General features: G+C 40.0%; 1 protein-coding gene across 1 annotated transcript in view; it reads right to left on the reverse strand.

Annotated features, from left to right (window-relative positions):
• Nucleotides 1–21,697, reverse strand: part of nr5a2 (nuclear receptor subfamily 5, group A, member 2) — a 54,383-nt gene that overhangs the window by 25,651 nt on the left and 7,035 nt on the right. Inside the window, exon 4 of the mRNA XM_077607859.1 lies at nucleotides 15,705–16,411. Coding sequence (XP_077463985.1) covers nucleotides 15,705–16,411 — 707 coding nt within the window. The remainder of the gene's footprint in view (nucleotides 1–15,704; nucleotides 16,412–21,697) is intronic.

The following is a 21,697-nucleotide window of genomic DNA, read 5'->3' on the forward strand; positions in this document are numbered from 1 at the left end:
TCCCATCTTTGCCCTATGAATCGAAAGACCCTGGAAGCTAGTATTAATGTGTGCGTGTGTATAGTGATGGGTACATGCAAGGCCCAAGATCTTCAAACGCCACCCCGCTCAATACCACCACCGCTACCACTACTTGTCAGCACCGTTTTTAGCAAGTGTTAGGGTCCTCATCAAAGGATAGTCCTTGCTGCCTGCCTGAAAGCAACTCTCTGACAAGAAGCCTGGGTTATCAAAGGGAGGGTATAGCAGTGGGTGATAGCAGCCTAGACAGAGGCAGGGGACACCCGTCTGCGTGAAGGAGATTGGTGACAGACAGACATGAGGGCGGCACAGGGGTTGGGGTTCGGTTGGCTGACCTTTAGAGCACCAGTGACACAAACTGTTTCCCTGACAAGCTCTTCCTTTTAGTCTGTCAAAGTAGCAACATTCATGGCGCCTGATCTTACAAGCGTTACTGCTTGAACGTGCACATCATGTGATCTCTTTGAAACGGCATCAGACACAGTTTTGTATTTTTATGCAGGCAAGTTATATACTTTCTCCTTGCTGTAGAGCAAACGAGTGGCTGTTTGCCAGTTACTGATTATAATACATCACTCATTTTCGATTTAAGCAAATCATAAAACGCAAAGTTCAAATAGCAGTTTGTTCGATGACTGCAATTAAGGTTATAACTCTTTTTCAGTTGCTTAAACCTTATCTCAGAAGGATGGAAAATTTAGACAGGTATATATGACTCTGACTGTCATAAACCAAATGCCTGCAATCACAGTGTCACTCTCATGATTACCACCTTTAGTAAGTGTTGAACTCCTACGTTATTAGTCATTAACATATTCACTGTCATTGACGGCGACTGACGTCAAATCTATTCCCTGCCGTTGGTAAAATGACTGGTGAAATGTTGATATAATATTTGTGAAAATGAATATAATAGACCCAACAGGATTGAAGAATGTCTTAAATTGATGTAGCATTTAGGAATACCAGCAACTTCGTGTTTTGTAGTTTTTGTGGGTTTTTTTAAAATGGGAATGATAATCAACAAAAATGTGATGATCAATAAAAAACTGGCAATTATAGAATAATAAATAGAGCTATAAAATGCATTACATTCTTTGGCAGAATTGTGACTTTAGGAGCCCAGTACAAAATGTGTATTAATCTGATGTAGTTATTATATTGATGAGGATCTCTGTAAATAATATTGTCTTATGTCAAATATGTGTTTGCTCTTGAACTATACTAAACAAAATGATTTAGCTTCTGTATTTACATAGTAGATTCATGTACTTGGAAAAAAAAGCTGACATCAAAACCCAAACTGTATGTATTTCTTTCTCAGGCATAGTCGACAAACATCACCAGAGTAGGATGTTTGAAAATCCAAACAGGGGCTTCTTTATTCATGGCCTAGCAATGAAAAATATATATCCTCCAAGAAACCAATTTACCACCTTGATGATCGTTCAGCTGAGTGGAATCAATACTCAAATCAATCGCGTAGCCCATAGGTTTTGTTCAAACCACTAGCTAGGATTAATGGGATTTCAAGATGTAGAAAAAGAATGAAGAGGGAGTGAGAGAGGGAATAAACCTAACTGGGAAAGGCAGAATGGGAAAATATGTGAGGGGAAATTGCAAGAATAAAAACGGTGATTCGGAGCAGACATTGCTATGTGGATCTAAATTAAAATTGGCAGATTCAAATACTCACTTACAAACGTCATGTTTATTCATAGCCCCCTGCCAAGAGTGGAGCAATTATCATGGGGTGCAAAGTCAAAACAGTCCGGGGTGGTAGTACCCAACCCCCTTTCTTGTGACTGGGTCTTGGTATCGTGCCACGAGCATTGTTAAGCGTGGTATGGTGCGGCGACTTTTAACGAGTGTACACAGCTGGATTAGATTTTTAATAAGTACTTTCATTTTTGATGTTGACTAATGAAGAGCGTAATGCAATCTCCTTCTGCGGATGTTAATGAATGGAGAGATTCATGCTATTTCTTCTATACTAGGTAGGGGTAGCATTTAAAGAGCAAGATCTAATCTGTCTTTAATTCGCACGAACAAGAGCAGCATTTTTTTCTCTTCTGGATGGGAATCAATGCTGTCTTGGACTCCTGCATGTGAAGTTTGAAGCTGACTTCAATGATACTGTAAGAGCTGCTCATCCTTTAGCACTGTCCTATCTTACCATCTTTTCACTTTGAGCCAAACAGTCCTAGTATTCACCGGGGAACACACACGAATTCCCCTTGAAACGGTGCCTGTTGTTCTTATAGTGTTAAAAAAGAAAGCTTAATTATGTCGTGCGCGCGTGCTCACATCCAGTTTGGCCAATTAATTAAGCCATTCCAGGCGCTCACTTAAACTAAGATGGTGATTGGAACAAAGGATGCTTTTCATTATGCGTTATTAAAAATAAAAATGAAATATTTGTTACCTTGTTCATGCTTATACATTATCTTTGTTTTTTTTTTGCTTGGATTCTACTATTATTGTAGAGTCCGTTTTGAGCACCTATTTAAGTAACCAATTGTGTTATGTGGTTTTTCAAAGACACAAATGCAGTTCTACTTTCCTGGGAAAAAAAGCAATGGTCTTGATGAAAACCACCAAAGATTACTATTGAAATGGCCTCAAGCCTGTGTCCTAAATTTCCCCAAACATACCCTTGTTTATCATGGCATACAGTCCATTTGGTCTTCGAACCGAATGCTGTTTGAGTGATAAGAAAACTGGGAAAATGTGCAGGTGGCTTAGGGGGTGGATAGGGGAAAAGGTGGTGGTGGTTTTCAGATGAGAAGAATTATAATATCAATGAGAATATGCTGAGAAAGAAGACTAACTTTATCATGAAAACATAAAAAAGTCAATAAAAATATAGAGGTTTCTGTGTATCTACGTTCTTTCATTTTGTGCCAATACTGAATAGCACATTTGTCTGAGCATGTGCCAGTCTTTGTTCACCAATGTCTGAGAGATAATGGCGTGGCCCTGGAATTGACCATTTCCCACGGTGACTGCGCTAATTGACTCTGCAAAGTGACCTTTGATCCTGAATACGACAGGGTCTCTTTCGATTAGGCACGTTCACTTCACCTCATTTCTTCACACATCCTGACATCCTTCACTCACTTTGTCCTACGTATTAAGCGGAAATGCATTTGTAAATAACAAAGAATGATATCTGGAGATACAATACCAAGTGGACTTAGCAAATATGGTAATAACTAACTAGAATTATAGATGCTAACACCTTGTCTTAAAAACCTTTCATTTTTGCTTTGGAAGCTTTTTCAAGTAGGCAGATCAGTAGCCGACGGCGCGTAGCACAGTTACCAAATCAGAAAGACTATTTCCAACCCAAACACACCGTCAACAATAACATACATTGGCCAGTCCACAGTGATAGAAAGATAATCATTAAATAAAAATCTGAGGGAGTTTTGTGACTAAATATTCAAGTGGCATTTTTTTTCACCAATTTTTAGGATACCATAAGATAATAGACCCCCGCCAGACACACACGCAACTCAACATACAAGAAATAACAAGGCTTAGAGCTAACACAAGATCAACTAATTATCAAGAAAACATAGAAAACCTAATCAATTATTCACATGAACATTAGACCACTAATACACATGCAGCCCAGGGATCTGCTTCTCCCAAAAGTAACCTCTTACTTCACTTAAATGCATATGCACGCAAGCTGGGAAGACACTTACAGCCATATACAAACAAAAGAAAAACTACACTAGATTCTGACCATGTGAATCCTATTGATCGAGAAGCCTCAGATCCCCAAGAGCATCCACAGTTTAATCTACCGGCCGATGAGCATTAAGCCTCAGCCATCGTGTTTTCACACTGAGCAATCATTTTTTGAAATAATGCTGCGATTTATTGTATATTGTAGTGTTTTATGAGTCCGGGAGGGTGTGTGGTTCCACGTATGACATGGTGCACAATTTTTGTGCGTGTGTCTGTTCGTCAAATTTGAGAGGGTTAGCATTGACTTTATTATCCCTCCGGCTCTCGATAAGGATAAGCGAGATGTTTTATGTGAATATATATATGTAAACTTTGTACATGTGCTTTTTGTGTGCCAGTGTGTGTTTGACGTTAATTGACAGACAACGGAAAATGACCCGATAATGTTTGGCTGGTGTTGTTCTGTGTGTCCAGTCCAGATTAAAAGGAGACGAGAGAAACAGCAGGCTAAATGCTTCATCTCCTATGCTCTTTTGTATTATCCAAAACAGTAGAGACAGAACATCTTTACACTCCCACTCAAGCGCAATACCGGACATGCATAACCAAGGATGCAAAAAAGGCCTTAATCCTTTAACCCAGAGTATGCAGTGGTGGAAAATTTCTAGATGAACTTTAGAGTACCTTAAAACAATGTTGCTTTAGAGAAAATGAGGTTTTATTGCCATAATTTTAATTCCCATTCTCACTGAAGACAGGGAAATTAACTATTTTGAATTCATTAATCTTTCAAGGTTTGAAGATGTCAAAAATATCACTGCTGTTTGAAAGTTGACTACTATATGCACCTATACTTGTAGAAATATGGTATATACACCCTTTCACCGTGTGTTTTCAGTACCATGGCTCCTGTATCTGTGTTTGCCTGGTCAAAGAAATTCTAACGCTGACAAAAAAGCTGAAAATCTATGCATTCCGGTGTATTTGCTCCCTTATCAGATTTTCAACTATCAATTTTATATCAATTGGTTAGAATCACAGTTTTTAAGCTTAGATGTTAAAGGCTAAAATAGCTGTAGAGAGCTGTTTCAAGATGCATATTGAAAATAATACTGCAATGCTTTCTGGTTGGGTTCCCTTATTTTGATATTTTGGAGGCACAAGTAAATTTGTGTGCAACTGCTTGTGGCTCAACTCCAGGGACTGCAGCGTTTGATGGGCAAACTAAAAACGTGAATAAGCTCATTAATGATTTTTATACTTCCTGCTGTGGAAGGACAAGGTCTCTAAATCACAAGACATTCGAACAGATGGAGGCCACCTTCTCCCTAAATTGCAACAGCTTATGTCTTCTGACAGACACTGACACAAATGCATCTGTATTAGAGTAGAGCATAGGCGTCTTTCTACTCAACAGTGCTGTCAAAGCAACATGTGGAGTTAAAAGGCCTGAGGGATATTAAGACAACAGTTCACTACTTTAAAGTGATTTTCTCTACTCTTTTGTTTTTGTTTAGCATCCCTGGTTCATTTCTGTAGTCTAAATAGTGCTCTCAACACTTTTCTCCGAAATTCCAATTTCAGCACATTAGATTTATTACATCAGTTTCACCTTGCTGGAAAAGATTTGTTTTTAATGCCCCTCTTAGACAACCTTAAAAGAACGTGGAACAGCTGTAAAACCTGCTATTTAGGGCTATACTTTTAGTTTGCCTGTATGGAATCATTTATCCAAATCTCATGCCAAGGTTGCCACTATGGCATTTTGGGTGAAAATAAAGATTGACAGGACAACGGAATGATGTGAGACTCATAAAATGGTATGATGTGGTATTAAAGAAGTGAGGAAAGCAAGAAGGAAATTAAAAGCAACAGAGAAAGGAATGCTAAACATTGGGCCAAGGAACAGGTGTCTTTGTCCTAGTTTGCTGGGCTGCCAGCAAAGAGCAGACTGTTTTTCTCTATGCTTGTTTGGTACGAGGTCCCTTCACTGGCCGGTCATCACAACAAGACCACAAGAGTAAAATGTACCCTTTTGAAACGTGTCAATTAAATCACTAGTTGTTATACGAGTAGTCAAACGTCTTGAATGCATTGTCTCCTGGACTGACCCCAAAACAACACATACTGTTTGAACACAGACTCACGCACACTCACACATGCCCGAAAGTGTCCGCTCTCTTTCAAGAATAGACAAGCACCAAATAAGCATCAAAAATAGACATCGGAGGACAACTGTTGACAGCTCAGTGACGAAAGAAGCAGAGACAGGCACAACCTCTTGGTAGGCTGGATTACAGCCACATAAATGTTACCATGCAACATTGGAACAGAAGACACTCTAGGTTTCTTCAGTCATTCATTTTACTGGTCAATTTAGGCAGACAGCAAATAACCAGTATATATAGTACACACCTACATGTGACACCAGTGTAGTTCTTTGTGAAGGTATTTAACTATATTGTCCTGCGAGCAGAAGTTAAAATTGGTCTGTTTGTAATTATGGGATTTGTAGATTTTGACAACATTAATGTAAATACAAATATATAAAATATCCGACAAATGTATAAAACTTGATCTCCCCAATTAGGTCTATACCTATGCCTTTTACTATTACCAATATGCAATAGGTATGTCATTGTTCAAGACAGCACCTTGATTTTTTTAATAAAAATATTTTGAAGTGTGCAGCACGGTGGGTGACTGGTTAATACATTGGTCTCACAGTTCTGGGATTAAAGGTTTCTATCCTGCGTTCCGACTTTCCTGTGTGGGTTTTCTCTGGGAACTTCAAATTGTCCCTAGGTATGGGTGTGTGAGTGAATGGTTGCTGGGTCATTGTGGCAACCAATTTAGGATGTGTCCTTCCTAGTGCCCATAGTGATAGGATATGATCCAGCACCCATGTCATCCACTTAATAATAATTGATGAAAGAACAAATGAATCTGAAACATTTTTTATTGCTTCTAGAAGTCCAGAATTCAAGGTTTAGATTAATGAGCGCAAGACAAGTCAGATCCACACACAAAAAAAACAGGAGGATAGATTAGCTGACAGGTTCGCATAGTTATGAGTGTTGTGTTTAGTTTAGAGGTTGAGGGTCAGCATAAAGCTACAGCAGCCACACCTCGGCCCCTCTGACCTCCAGGAAACCTTATAGCTGTAGGCTATTTCGAGGCAAAGTGCTGCCTTGCCGCCAGTGTCTTTGTAGTTTCCTTGACCACGGACGGCCACCCTCATACCATACCCTACCTAACCTACCAACATGCAATGCCCACATATTCTGCATGTGCTTTCACAACTCAGGAAAGTCACAAAAACCTGAAGAACGTTGGCAAAACAAAATAAGCATTATTTAGTTTGAACAAGGTGCTAAAAATTTAATTTTAATTAAAATACTTTTTAAGTAATTAGCTTTGAAATATTTGGAAAAATAAGCACAGCTGTGTAAATTGTAAAAATTGGCTTGCAGCATTTCAGATAACAGTCAATAAAGACAAAAATACTGCATATTAACCACAACAACAACAAAGGAGAAAGTAATGTTGTGACTTTGATACAGTGGCTGAAGAGTTGAATTATTTTGCTAGATCTGAATCCTCACATCCAAGTTGGTTAGCCATTTTTTTGCCTTTAATTTGATCTTTAAACCGCTCCTTTCCTAATCCTACTGATTTGACTGTCAAGTTATGAAAACAACTGTGCAGGACCGTAACTGTGCTGTCTCGTCACCTGTGCCACCACATTAACAAGCAGGATGACCTGCCAATAAAAAAGGCTTTTACCCTGATCATCCCCAAACAAGACTTAAACACGACCTGCTTTCTCTCGCAGAACAACCAGAGTGCTCACAAATGTGAATCAGGCTGCGTTAACGTGCCTGAAAATGAAAAAGTACTGCAGGTGGAGGCATTTTTAGTTTTTCTTGTGTCACTTCATTAGCAGCACTTCTAGAAGGGGGCTAAATTGAAGAAAAGGCAGGGGATGGATGGAAGTTTAAAAATGCATTTCTCTAAATTCAGTTGCTGCAATAATTGTAAAAACCTGTACGCATGGCCCACAAACAATTACTATAGTAATAATCATAGTTTTAGAATGAAATTCAATGAGGGTCTCAGTTTAAACTGAGAGTAATGGTTTGATAGAACCACACATTTTAATAAGCCTTATTTAACTGATACATATGTTTACACTGCACCTGCTCGTCCTAAGAGTTGGACTGTCAGGTTTAGTCATTTAGCGGATCTCAGTATACTTTTAATGACTGACTTTCATCCTTCATCAAAGCAACAAGTAGATGAACAGACTTTGCTCCTGTTGTGTCCTCTGGGAGAGGCCAACCTAAATCTTTCCTTTTAACAAGTTCCCTGCTCTTCCTTCCGGCCCCCAGCAGCCCCCTGTGGTTGGACCTAAGGGACCATTACAGTATTTGGGAAGGCTGTGTCTTAAAGTTAAGTCTACAACCATCTAGGGAACCTAAGAGGAAGTTCACTTTTCGGTTGTCCACACTTAAGACACTGTGGGCACTTAAAACCCAGAGGACATTCGGAACAACACAGGGCTGTGATTGCCATCTTGTCATGTGCATACACATGCACATACATGTTTCTTCTTCTGGAAACAGAACGGAAACATCCATTATCCACCTGTAGCCCGCTCTAATGGCCGCATACTGACACACCAACAACACAAATCCTAATATCCATTTATTCTTGTTTATACCGGTACTGACGTATCAAGGATTATTTTTAAGTATTTATGAAAAAGCTATGTTGAGCTCCTGCCTAGTGGTCTATTATTTATGAATGAAGAGAGACACCCTGCGCTCCTCTATATCCAATAAGTATCCCAAGCTCAAACTCCTGTTCCTTCCCAGTGTGACTGATCAAAGAGATATTGTTGCAACTAATATAGAATCACACACAGCTCTAAAACCTACAAGTAGCCAGTGATCGAGAAGAAGGGGCCATGGGGAAGAAAGGAGAGTTAGAGAAGTGCGGAAAATTCTGCAATCCAGTGGAATCTTGACAACTTTCCTCAGCTTGTGTGTGCGTGCTGTTAGGATACTGTACATAAGTGTTCATGTGTTTGTTGGGGCAAAAGGGGCCTGCTGTTTATCACTGGACAAATGCTAGATTGTTGAGAAGGGTGGAGGTGGAGGGGGTTGTCATCCCGAATGGCGCTGCTCCTCAAATGAAATAATATATCTTTGAAAGCCTACGCCCAGCGACTGTCCCCGCCGCCGTATATCAAGCGTGTGAGCGTCTGGTGGAGTCGCTCCAGGCCCATTAACCTTCCACCTGTCCCCCCACCCCTTTTGACACCCCCTCATGGACCCCCACCTACTGATCGTCTTTTCACCCCCCTTCCCTGCTGTCCTTCACCACGCTCCCTCCTCCTGCCCTTGGTCGCGGCCTCTCACAGTCTCTTGTTCATCTTCCTATTTAACCCCCTTTTGCGTCTCCCTTCACCTTCCTCATTTCCCTCTTCCTCTCATCCAAGCCTTCCAGTGCCTTCTTATAATTTATCCTGCTGTCTCCTTCCCTCCCACACTCACCCCTTTTTTTGCCTGTTTCTTTGTCATTTTTGCAGTTCTTCGCCCCAATTGTTCGTTTTGTCTTTCTTTCAATTTTGGCCGTTTCTGTTGTGTTCGCATCCTGAAAATCCTTGCGACTATCTCACTTAGCAATTGAGTAGCTAGTGTGACGTGGGTGCGTGTTAGCCTGCAAAGTAGTAAGTCAAAGGCTGTGGACAAGGTGCACAGTTACAAATCTCTGCGAAGCGCCTATGGCTACCAACACCATTACTTTTGTGGTAGGTCAGGGCTGGGTTTTTGAAGAGGTAGTGGTGGGTGTACAGTCGGCCTCTGTGACAAGATTGACATTGAACCATAAGGGTTTGAACCTGGTCATATGTGTGTGTGAGGTTGGTTGTAGATATCCCCAAGCTTCACCTACTACCCCTTAACATTCATTGTTGCTCAGTTATAGGAATGAATGAATATGTGGGATGTGTGTATGCCTTTGTTTTTTTCTTTCTTTTCTCTTTGACTTTTTTCATTTTCCGTGTTGTCGCTGCGTTCCGTTTCTATTTGCATCCTCTATCATCTCCTCTCTTTGTTCACCTCTGTTCTATTTGCCTGTTCTCTCTTCTCCCTGGCCATCTGTTTATCCAATATGGCCGCACCATCTCAGCTGGGAGCTTTCCCAGGGAACCAGACTTCTAATACAGTTCTTTCTCAACTTGATGGCCCTCCTCTCTGCTTTTGCAATTCCCGATGCATGCGAGCAAGAAATAAATAGAAAAAGAAGTGTGTGGATCAATCAAAAAAAAAAGAAGAAGTCTCTGGCACTAACACAAACAGTGAAGTCACATTTGGAAATGTCAGACGTTGTCATAGGTCTTCCACAGGCTTAAGTTGGTGGACTAAAATGTTTTTACAAAGTGAATTGTTTGCGTTATAATATGTCTGTCAAATCTTTACAAATACTAAGAGACAAGATAATTAAGCTACTAAGACTAACAAACAGTACATAAAAGTGGGAGACAGATTCTTAAATGAAATCGGAATGAATAAGCAGATGTGAATATGACAGTTGTTTGAATTTTTATTTCTATTTTCTCTTTTTGCATATTTTTTTCTATAGCCTACAGTAAGGGTGTCAGACTCGGGTTGGTTCGTGGGCCGCTTTAACGTCAACTTGATTTCTCGTGGCCCGGACCATTTTAGATATAATATTTAGATTTTTTTTATAAATGGATTAAAAGAACTGGATTAAAAGCCCTGAATATTCAGTTTTTTATAGATCTAAAACAATGTTTATTTTAGCTTTTTTTAAAATATATTTTCAGATTTTACTAAATGATTTTTGAACTAAAAACACAGAAAAATTGATTTAAAAATTACAATTATTGATTTAAAAGGGGGAAAAATCAGGAAATGTAATATACATCTATACTCTTCATTGTATTTTGATCCTAAAACAAAAGTCGGCACGCATGATTTACTTTCCCGGGCCACACAAAATGATGCGGCGGGCCAGATTTGGCCCCCGGACCGCCACTTTGACACATGTGGCCTACAGTGTGTTGACCAGGTACATAAAATACTTATGGTTGCTAAAAGAGACACCCCTCCTCTACATTAAAAGGTGTGGAGAGGAAAATGCAAGCGGGGAAGTGTGTTGAAAAGAGAATTGCGTTAGGAAGGTGAGGCGTAAACATATGAATCATCGACAGTCTGGATCTCCCAGATAAAATTTCTCTCTCATTGTTATTGTTGTGTGCATTGGGGTAGTCGTCCCATAATTTTTCTACAGCAGAGATCGTAAAATAGGACCAGCTACAGTCCACACTTGTGATAAACTAGCACATAGCTGTATAAATTGTATAAATTGTTTTTGTGTGACCTTACTATGATAGAATCTTTAAAAATAATTAAAAATATGAAAACATTCAAATCAATATCCAACTTATCCTGTGTAAAATTAATAAGAGCTCCTGTTGTGCTTGCCAAACTGAAAAGACAGTATCCTCACCCTACTTCTTTGTGGCATCAGATTCTTCTAACCATGGAAGGCCAAAACTATTTCCCCTTTCTATCAAAGGTTGAAACCAAAATTCAACAATATACTGATTGCAATGAAGCTGAATTTCAATATTTTGTATTGATAATGCAATTGTCAAATATTTGAAAGAGAAAAATAGTCGAATAAAATGGAAAGACAAAAAAAAACACTGGGATCCAGAAGCTCAAAGCCTGTACTTCTGGAAAAAGTATGCATTATTTTCTTTAAATGCGGAGATGTGCTTAATTTTACAAATTATATCAAATGTATAGAAATTTGTCCCTCATCATCATGCCCACTCATACAGACCTGTTTGCTCGGTTATGATCCCGTCACCCTAGCTACAAACCTTTAACCTGCGGACAACATTAGCTCTACTATATCATAAGTACGATAGCAACCATAATGCCAAAGCCACACATTGTCAGAGACGATCCTCCCTGATACCATTCATACAGCAGAATAACAGCTTTGTTTTACACTAAAAATCTAACTTTTGGTTGTATATGTATTTGAATTAAGATAATATCATCATTTTTTTCAGTATAAATATTTTTTGTAATATTTCACGTTCGTCATGTGCTGTGAAATCTTTTTAATGTAAAACTAATGTCGCCTGATAAGAAAGAGACAGTGCAGTGTACTACACTGAAAGAGAACAGGGGAGGGATCTTAAAAGGTCCTGCTAATGGCTAAATGTGTCCGAGTCCCGTGACAGAGGTAAACTTACAGAAACTTAATCTTTAAACACTTGTTTTGGCAGACATCTCATACACACACCCTGAGCTTGGCTCGATTACCAAAGAAATTCTTTTGTTCTTACTGTGCTAATAATAGTAAGAGTTTAATCTGCTAGTACAAACCATGTGCATGAGAATCTTCGTGTATGACGGTGTGTGTGAGAGAAAGGGTGAAAACAGGACACGGAATTGGAAATAAAGTTACCTACAACTTCTTTATCCATGACAAACATTTGAATTCTAATCTGCAACATATTTTTATGTACAGTGATACCTCTACTTAAGAATGTCTCTACTTTCGTAATATTCAGGTTACGAAAAGCTGAATGCCTCGTGGTGTAGACCGTAGAGGTTCACTCGCCTGACTTCAGTGCGGGCAGGTGTGAGCTCAATTCCCGCTGGCTGGTGTATGATATGATTGGGGGTGTGGATGGTCGTTCGTCTATCTGTGTGCCCTACGGCTGACTGGCGACCAGTCAAGGGTGTAGTCTCTGCCTTTCGCCCGAAGACAGCTGAGTTAGGCCCCAGCAACCCTCACAACCCTTTCGAGGATGGACGGTATGGAAGATGAATTAATGAATGAAAAGCTGAATGGGAAAATGTTGTTCCAAGATCCGAAATAAACTCAAGAAATGAAACGCAAAATCTTCCCCCAAAAACGTCAAATATCCCACGAAATGTAAACACACTTTCTCTATCCTGTATTTTACCTAGCTTCTCAACCACTGGCAATGAAATATGATCAATTACATACTCATTAATGAGTAAAACTTGTACGCGGTGTGGGAAGCATCCACACTATTTGTCATAATTTACATGGCTCTTTTGGATAATTAGAGTAGGTGTAGCTCCATCAACCAAATTATCATGCCTCTCATATCCCAAAGAGGGGGTAGTTCAAGGAGGGCAAAGAGGAATAGGATTGTCCTCCAATAAGCTCACATTATTCCCTGTTTTTTATCATAGGCACCTGGCTCATTTTCTATCAAGCTTCAGTAAATGGTTGTCATTAGAAGAACACAAAGACATTACATTCCGCAACTAATCATGGAAGGGACAAGCACAAATGGTTGTGCTAATTCAATTTAGGATAAGTATATGGGAAAGAGCGGTGCAAAATGATTACTGTAAATTAACGGACAAAGCACAATGATTAGATGTAGCCACACCTTGTGACACGACTGTGAAGCGAATGTGAGCGTGTTGCTGAAGTAGTGAGGATTTCAGGTGAATGCAAATGCAAATCTCCAAAAAATGTCAACAGACACGACACATTCATTCATTTTGTCTTATTCTCACAAGGGCCATGGGAGGTACTGGAGCCTCTCCCAGCTAACTACAGGCACCAGGTGGGGGACACCATGAATCGGTGGCCAGCCAATCAGACACGACACATGGCATGCTAAATGTCAACATGTGCTTTCAAGGACTTTTTAATTGGTTCCATTTTATATACTATATTACATGTATTATTTTACCTCCTGAAAATAAAATGGCAATTTTATGACTGGCTTATTAATATGCATGCGCCCTAACAATGTGCAATGCCAGACCACCGAAATAAAAAATGAAAAGCACAGACTGATCAAATTAAATCCAATGTCACTCAAAACATTCAACCTTTGTTCAGAGAGAACATAACACCATCTGGTTCCTGGACTTGAAATCTTTCTTTGGGCTCTATTTTGAATCAATGCATCGGAAAAAGTATATACACATGATGATTGTTTGCCAGGACTGACGACAGCATCTATGTATGAATATATTTTTATAACCCTATACAATGGAACTGCTATTACAACAAATAATGTTGTCTGATCCTAATTCATACAATACATTCTTTTAAACTCATTAAGTGACCTGTCGATAGCTTCATTGTAATGTTGAGCGGATTTTTTTGGCGCATTGCATTGAATTGATTACAAGACAATGTATTATCCATTCATTATTCCGAACAAGTTAATACTGTAAATATGTCAGAAAAGTGTATATACACTGTAGAATCTTTGAAGGTTAAGCGTAGAATGAAGCCCAGCTTCATGTAAAATAAATCAAGGACGCATTTATTTATTTGCTCATACTGTAAATACAGTGATGATTTGAACAACTCACCAGGCTCTTCTATGAAACATATACATAACCCAACGCAGACAAAATACTCACATCAAGTCTGGAACACAATACAGTGCCAAACCCAACAGGCTGAAGCCAATGACCAACACAAGCTGAGTATTGTTTGATCTTATCAAGGTTTCATCCCATTGAAAGAAAGGGAATTTTCCTTTTGTTAATTATGCTTAAGTACTTGTTTATATTGCCTATTTTATACAATATATGGAGAGTGCCTGTCTATATGAGTAATTTTGCATGTTGAGATTATTTTCATGTCTTTAAGATAACTATTGGTGTGTCTTGATGGCATTAAAATGTTTTTGGAGGGTCCCAATGGGAATTAATATATTTGATAGAATTCAACATATAAGGCTGCATTTTGGGGGGTAAAGGACAACTATTGCGGTTGTCCAGTGGTGGACTGACTAATTGTGAGAAAAAAAACCCAGATATATCGGTCATTGTTAAAATGATATCCCTTAAAGTCCAATTTACATGAATGCATCCATTGGGATTCATTAATAAACAACATTTTCTGTGCTAAAAGAAATCCTTGTGTGTTACTTAGTTGTAAAAAAAAAAATCTAGTTGTTTCTTATGGCAACCAGTCCAAGGAAAAGTCATTGCACTCTTAAAGTACAAAGAGATTTCAGCTACTTGGGATCATGTCAGTCGTGTTCTATTTTCAGATCGCATGTGTGTGTATCGTAATGCAAGTTCAGTTGATCTGCTAACTAGTGGTACATCACAAAAACTGCAGAGACAGATCAGAAGAATCACTCATGGGCAGATAAATCAGCCAGACTACAACCTCATGAAAAAGGACCTAGAGTTATTATAGCCCATAGCCAAAATGTGTCATGTTTGAGGAAAATATGAGTGGCTGCTGAATTGCTGATCAGTTATTAGGAGCGTATGCATCCCAACTCCTGTGAAGATTGGTGTTGGACGAGTGAAAAGGAATTCCAGGGATAAAGTAATTTATTTGCCATTCCTATCCTAACAAGGGTCAAAGTTGTGCAGGAGTCTATCCCACCTGACTAGAGTAAGGATCTGCCTGAACCGGTTACAAGCCAATCACAGGGCACACATTGACAAAGAGTTCCACAACTACACAGTTACGGACAATTTAGTGTGTAAAACTGAAGAACAATGCATGTTTTGGGAATTTGAGTGGGAACTGGACAACCCAGATAAAGCTCACATTGCCATTGGTAAAACATGAAAACTCCACGACCCAAATGAGGTTATGTTTTTTTTACTTTCTCTTTTGGTTGTTCAGGCCAGTGGATATCATCTTGGGTCTTTTAACTGTGGGCCTGTGAAGACCTTTAAAACATTTGATGTATGCCTATGTAAAAATGTGACTTGATTTGAGGGCATCGTGTTTGACCCTTGATGTCAGAACTGCGAAGAATGCATGCTGCATTAATTGAAGAGATGTCCATAGATTTAGTTTGTAAAATTTCAACAAATTATTTATGCATAGCCTGCAGATGATTGGTTATTTGGTTAAAACAAAACTCTACTATACTTTATGCTGAAAGGACTATGCACACGCACCTTGAGTTCTCGGAAGAAGATACTGCTGCGAGCCCACTCCACGATGGAGAAGAGTGTTTGATCAGCCATCTTGCACATGAGACCAAAGGTGTTGAGCTTTTCATGCTTGCCCCGGCTGGCCTGCTCCTGCTGCAGGTAGGCCAGTATCTTTGCTTGAATCTGCGGCTCGTCTGGTTCACACTTGAGCAGCTCTACGATCAAGTGAGGGAAACTAGGTGGCGACCCGGTCTGGTAGGCATCGACATAGGCATAACCCATGATGGACTCTGGGGAGCTGGTGTACGGGTCTGGGTACTCAGACTTGATGGTACGGCTGCCTTGGAAGTGTCCATAGGCTGTTTGGTAGCCCTGCAAGCTGCTGGCATGCGGCGGCATTGCCATGCTGACAGGCGAAGTGACGAACGGGCTGCGGTCATAGTCTGTCGGGGGTAAGGCGGTGGCATGATGGTGGTGGTGATGGTGGTGACTGGTGTGGTGGCCAGCATGATGGCTCAGTGGAAGGCCCTTGGAGGCAGCTGAGTGAATGTTCTGAATGGCTGATGAGATGGTGAGGTCTGTAGGGACCGCCTGCATCACCTGGCTCATGGCTTCAATTTTCAGTCCGTTGGCTCGAATCAAGGCCTTCTTTTGTTGCTTGAGGGCTCGGTCACGTTTGTACATTGGGCCAAACTTGTTGCGTCCTCCTCGCATACGATCTGCTCGCACAGCTGAAAAGAATAACCAGGGGACAGAACGTGATGATTACATGTTTTAATGGCGATATATAAGCAGCATGTCAATAGGATTTGCACAATAACCAGTTCAATCAGTTTGGAGTTGCTATATCTCTCAGTAATTAATCTTAACCTTCTAAACATTATGAATGAGTGGCAAAAGATCACAATTATGCTGTTTGGTGTTAATGAAAGATTGACCATGTTTTCAGTATACATTTAAATTTCTTTCAGCTTGCACAAGATACAGAACAAGTACCAATAAAATGAGGCTTGTGGTAGGGAAAAATGTTATGGTTAATTGCAGATATGCGGCTCAAAATAAGTGTAAAACAGAAATGTCCAATACTATATACAAATCAATACTTGTAATGTAGTGCCATAAACATTTCCTGTAATGTAGGACAAAGGTTTTCCTACAGTGATTACACTTGACGTTGTTGACTCATAAAGGCCATGAGTCTAACAGATACTGAAGTTAATAATTGAAAAGAGACAAATCTCCTCGCCTGCAAATACAAAGGCAGAAATTTGTCACACAGATAAACAAATCTTTTTAAAGCTTCTGACTAATTAAAAACATTCCAGGATGGCAAACTGGAGGCTGACAATTTGCATGGAGGTTCTCCCCCATGCCCTCCTACCCTCTTGCAGAATCCCGTGGCGAGAATCGCACCATGTATGTGCTGTTGGTATGTCTAATGAATGAGATAGTTACATATTGGACTGCTACGGGGGCCACGAGTGATCTGTCTGATTGCCACCATCACAAAGCTGCTTTGCTCCCTCCCAGTTGGGGGGTGTGGGAGTTAATTATTCATATTTAATCACCCTTTACTCCGACCCCCGTGAAATGAGGTAATAGATATCAGGGACTATACAACAGAGAAGCTCACTGCAATACTACACTAATCAGACATCTGTAGTATTTTAAGCTCTTGGCCCCTCTTTTAGATTTTGATTCCTGGGATACCATGGTGACTTGGCTCTGGTCCACTACAACTCATAATGTCTTAATAGATTAGCAGAAGAACACTTGAGGACTACTGGGGAGTGGGTGAGCAGCCCACTTGCCCCCACCCCTTTTACATGCACTCCAAAGCTGCCTTGGGAGTGATTTTAATGACCTCCGTTAGAAAAGAGTCTGTCACTGATTTGAATGATAGGATCTAACAAACACTCACACACGGGCACATATGCTGACACCCTCTGATACACTTGATGCTATACACTCATCTTGATCACAGACATAGATAGGAGCATGAAGTCTTGACACCTCAAAGCATTTGTAATGCATACGTAGTGCATCGCTCACTGACACAAGAGTCTTGACAGAAGTTGATTGGCTCTGTGAGGGACTATTGTAACCATTTTTAGAATATTGGAGGTTGGGAAAAATGTACATTTGAGCATTCATAAGTGACTATTTTAATGTATTAATGATTTCTCAATGATGTTGGATTTAATGACCAAAGAAATATAAACTGTGGCTGGCCCAACTCAGAGATGAATGAGGCTCGTGTTGCCGTTTTGGAGAATAAGGATAAGGGATGTTGCTCTTATACCCACCAACCAACATCCCAACACACACATAGAAACACGTGATTCGGTTCCATTTTTACATCCACAGAAAAATACGGTAGACAAGAGACCTCTTTATTCACTTTAAGACTTCCTTTTTAAACAGCGAGATACAATTTTATTTTGAACTATTGGGTGTCTTGTACTTTTTAAAATCATGATTTGTTCACTGGTCCTGTAATACATCATCATCATTAATATTTAGCCATTTAAATTAATACAATTAATATTCCTTCTTGGCACTGGTGGGGCACCAATACATACAGACACCCACTTATGCTCACAAACATCCAGAGACATGAACTCAGAAGCTCAGTGCTTGCGTCCTTTGATTTATGGTTGTTTAATATAAAGGCATATTAAATTCACGCAGGTGAGAATCCCTGTCGTTCGCCAGCATATTAATGGTTCCTGCAGTGCCTTGCTGACACTCTGTTTGTCATGTCGAGGCCTCGACCCTTATTCCAAATGCGCCCTATCCTGTGCACACACATGAATACCTATGATACCTATGCATAAGTAATAGGACAGTTGCCAAGCTTCACGGTGCAGGTTAAGCAGGCTGAAGGAAGACAAATCAATGTGGATACAGAAGAGAAAGAGAAGGGATGGAGCAAAAATGGGGGGGGCCTGTTTAGAATATACAAATTAAATATGTGCCTATTCACCATCTTATGTGACTGAACAAGGTGGACAATTATACACCACTACGGACAACAACCTTGATACTATTAGTACTGGTGTTTTTAAATTGCAGATTGGTAGATCAGGATTTTGCCAAGGCCAAACACTAACGAATGGACTGTTCTTACTTAGATCAGAAACAAATGGTGCAAGTTTTTGGATAAACTTTTTTGTTTAACTTACAAGTTAAAGACAACAATATGTTATTATCCAGCATGTTACTAATACGTCTGTACTGTTGTCACACCCAAGTAGGGTTTTTTCTGAGTTAATGTTCAATCACACCACAGAGTTTACAGGAAAATAGGTTGAGTAAGGTTGGCACATTTCTGCCAATGAAACAAACAGAAACACAAAGCAAGAAAAACATGACCTTTGCTGACTGAGACAGCTCTTTTAATGGTTCATTAATATTGTGTCTGGTGAGGTTATGTTTTGAATTTGTAAGCCTACTGTTGGTGTAAAACCACCTTCAAACGATTAAGAAACTTGCAGGTCTTTAAGGTCAATTAGCTTTAATCATGAACCTGCCTAAACAGCCCATAGGCACACTGCATCTTTTTGGTGGTCCACTAAGCGAAGAAGCCATTAGGCAGGTTAGTGAAGCATATAATCAAGGTAACTTATGGAATATCCCACTAGTGGGGGATACTCAGATGTAACACGCTTCATCAGTTCCAGTGTTAATGGTATGCAACCTTGGTGGATTCCTATAATTTTCCCTGTAATGTTTCAACTGTTTGATCTACCATTGTCCACAACATGTTATGAGATTGGTGTGGTCAGGTGTAGCTCATATTTTTTGTCACCCAAATGTTACATGTTTTTTTTAATTTACTGAACAATGTTCACTGAACTGTTTTGGAGCAACATGCGAAAACTTTGATTAATAACATCCAAATGGTGGTGGCATTTGAGGTTGTTTTTTTTAAAAATTGTATTATTATTTCTCATCTCATTTTCTGAACCGCTTTATCCTCACTAGGGTCGCGGGGGGTGCTGGAGCCCATCCCAGCTGACTTCGGGCCAGAGGCGGGGGACACCCTGAATTGGTGGCCAGCCAATCGCAGGGCACAAGGAGACAAACAACCATTCACGCTCACACTCATGACCAGGGGCAATTTAGAGTGTCTAATCAGCCTACCATGCATGTCTTTGGAATGTGGAAGGAAACCGGAGTACTCAGAGAAAACCCACGCAGGCCCGGGCAGAACATGCAAACTTCACACAGATGGACCGACCTGGATTTGAACCCAGGTCCCCCACTGTACGCCGACGCGCTAAGCACTCATCTGCCAGGCCGCCTTATTATTATTATTAGCATTATTATTTATTTTAGACAACAAATATGTAAAGATTTAGTTTGCTTTTAGCAACCCCAGCTACATGTGAATATTTGACTTTAAAGCTTAGCAGAAGCCAGGCCCTATTCATTCATTTTATCTAAAGAGCTTAACCTCGGGGAGATACTGGGACTCTAAAGCCTATCCCATTAGACTATGGGTAGGAAGAGTATACCCTGCCAGCCCATCACAGGTCACATCCAAACCTCAAGACAATTTGGAGTCTTCACTAAACCTACCATACATGTTTCAGGGACATGGGAGGAAACAGAAGTACCTGGAGAAAAAACAGGCACAAGGAAAGCCTGGGATGGAGCCCTTGATCTCAGAACTGTCAGGAGTTGTGGTATTGACTCATCCAATGAGTCACCACTGAATCAAAATAATGTAATGTCCAGTGAGAGCAAGAAATTAGAACTTGGACTCCACTTTTATCATGGTTGATATGGCATGACTCCTGACTGGCTCAGAATTAAGCCTAGAACCATGCAGAGCCTCCAAAGTTGGATGCCTAAAGTGATCAGTTTATTTTTGGTATTTCCAAATGTTTAAACAGATGTAAAGATTTTTCCAGATACATCTCCTTTGTACCTCTCTTTGAGGTTCTGTATTTAAAAAATGGAAAATCTGCAAATGCGATTTGTCTTGGTTTTGATCAATCACATTGCATGTGCTCAATTTAATTATTTTAATATACTTCTCTTAAAGCATTCACAATAATATTTTTTGCCAATTTTGCCATCATCAACAGACACAATCTTGGATGCCTAGATCACTTAGGAAGTCAACTTCGGTGCTCATTCATCTCCTGTGCCGCTTATCCTGAGGAGCGGTGTTGGAGTCTGTCCTATCACTATGTCGATTGTCAACGCTGTACACAGCCAATCCCAAGGCACAACAAGACAAACAACCATTTATTCACGCACGAGACAAATTAGTGTTCAATCAGCCTGGCATGCATGGATGCATGCAACCTTTTGGAAATTAGGCTCCAGATCTTTTTTCTTTTTGAGGGACACCTCAGTTCGAAAGCTCCAATTATAAAAGAGTGCGAGTGAAGAAACCAATCCTTTTAAAATATTCTAAAGTTAGAATTAAAACTAGCTATATTAGTACTACTAAAGTGTTTTCCTCTTTTGAAATGTTACACGTCCTGAATTTCTGCACTAAACACAGCAAGAGACATCAATGTTGCAAATGGTACCTTGAAAGATAAAAGGATGTCATAACTGGAAATAACAGACTTCTGGCAGAATAGCATTATTAGCTAATCAAAATGACCTCTCACAGAACTAGTTTTCACTCATTTCACATATTGCTCCAAGCTGCTGCCATGAGACAGGCTGGAGTCCAAATGAGCTTCTTTTTATCATTGTTACGGTCTTATTTTTTAACCAATGGCTGCTTCTAAATCTCGCCTTTGAACACCATTGCCCTTTTCATTAATATATGTATTTGCTAAGGAGGTGTGTGTGGCGCTGTATGTGCGTGTGGCAGGGGTGTCAGCCTTTCTGCAGAGGAGGGCTTTACTGCTTGTGAAAGGATTTGCCCACTGGAGATCCTGGGCCTTGACAGTGTGCTGGAGGGCCTATCGTGCCCCCGAGCTGCAAGTTGCTGCCAGCAAGCCAAATACACTGAGCGCTCATGTCAACCAGAATATGGCAGACTGGGA

The sequence above is a fragment of the Stigmatopora argus genome, chromosome 8 (assembly GCF_051989625.1).
Source record: "Stigmatopora argus isolate UIUO_Sarg chromosome 8, RoL_Sarg_1.0, whole genome shotgun sequence".
NCBI lineage: Eukaryota > Metazoa > Chordata > Actinopteri > Syngnathiformes > Syngnathidae > Stigmatopora > Stigmatopora argus.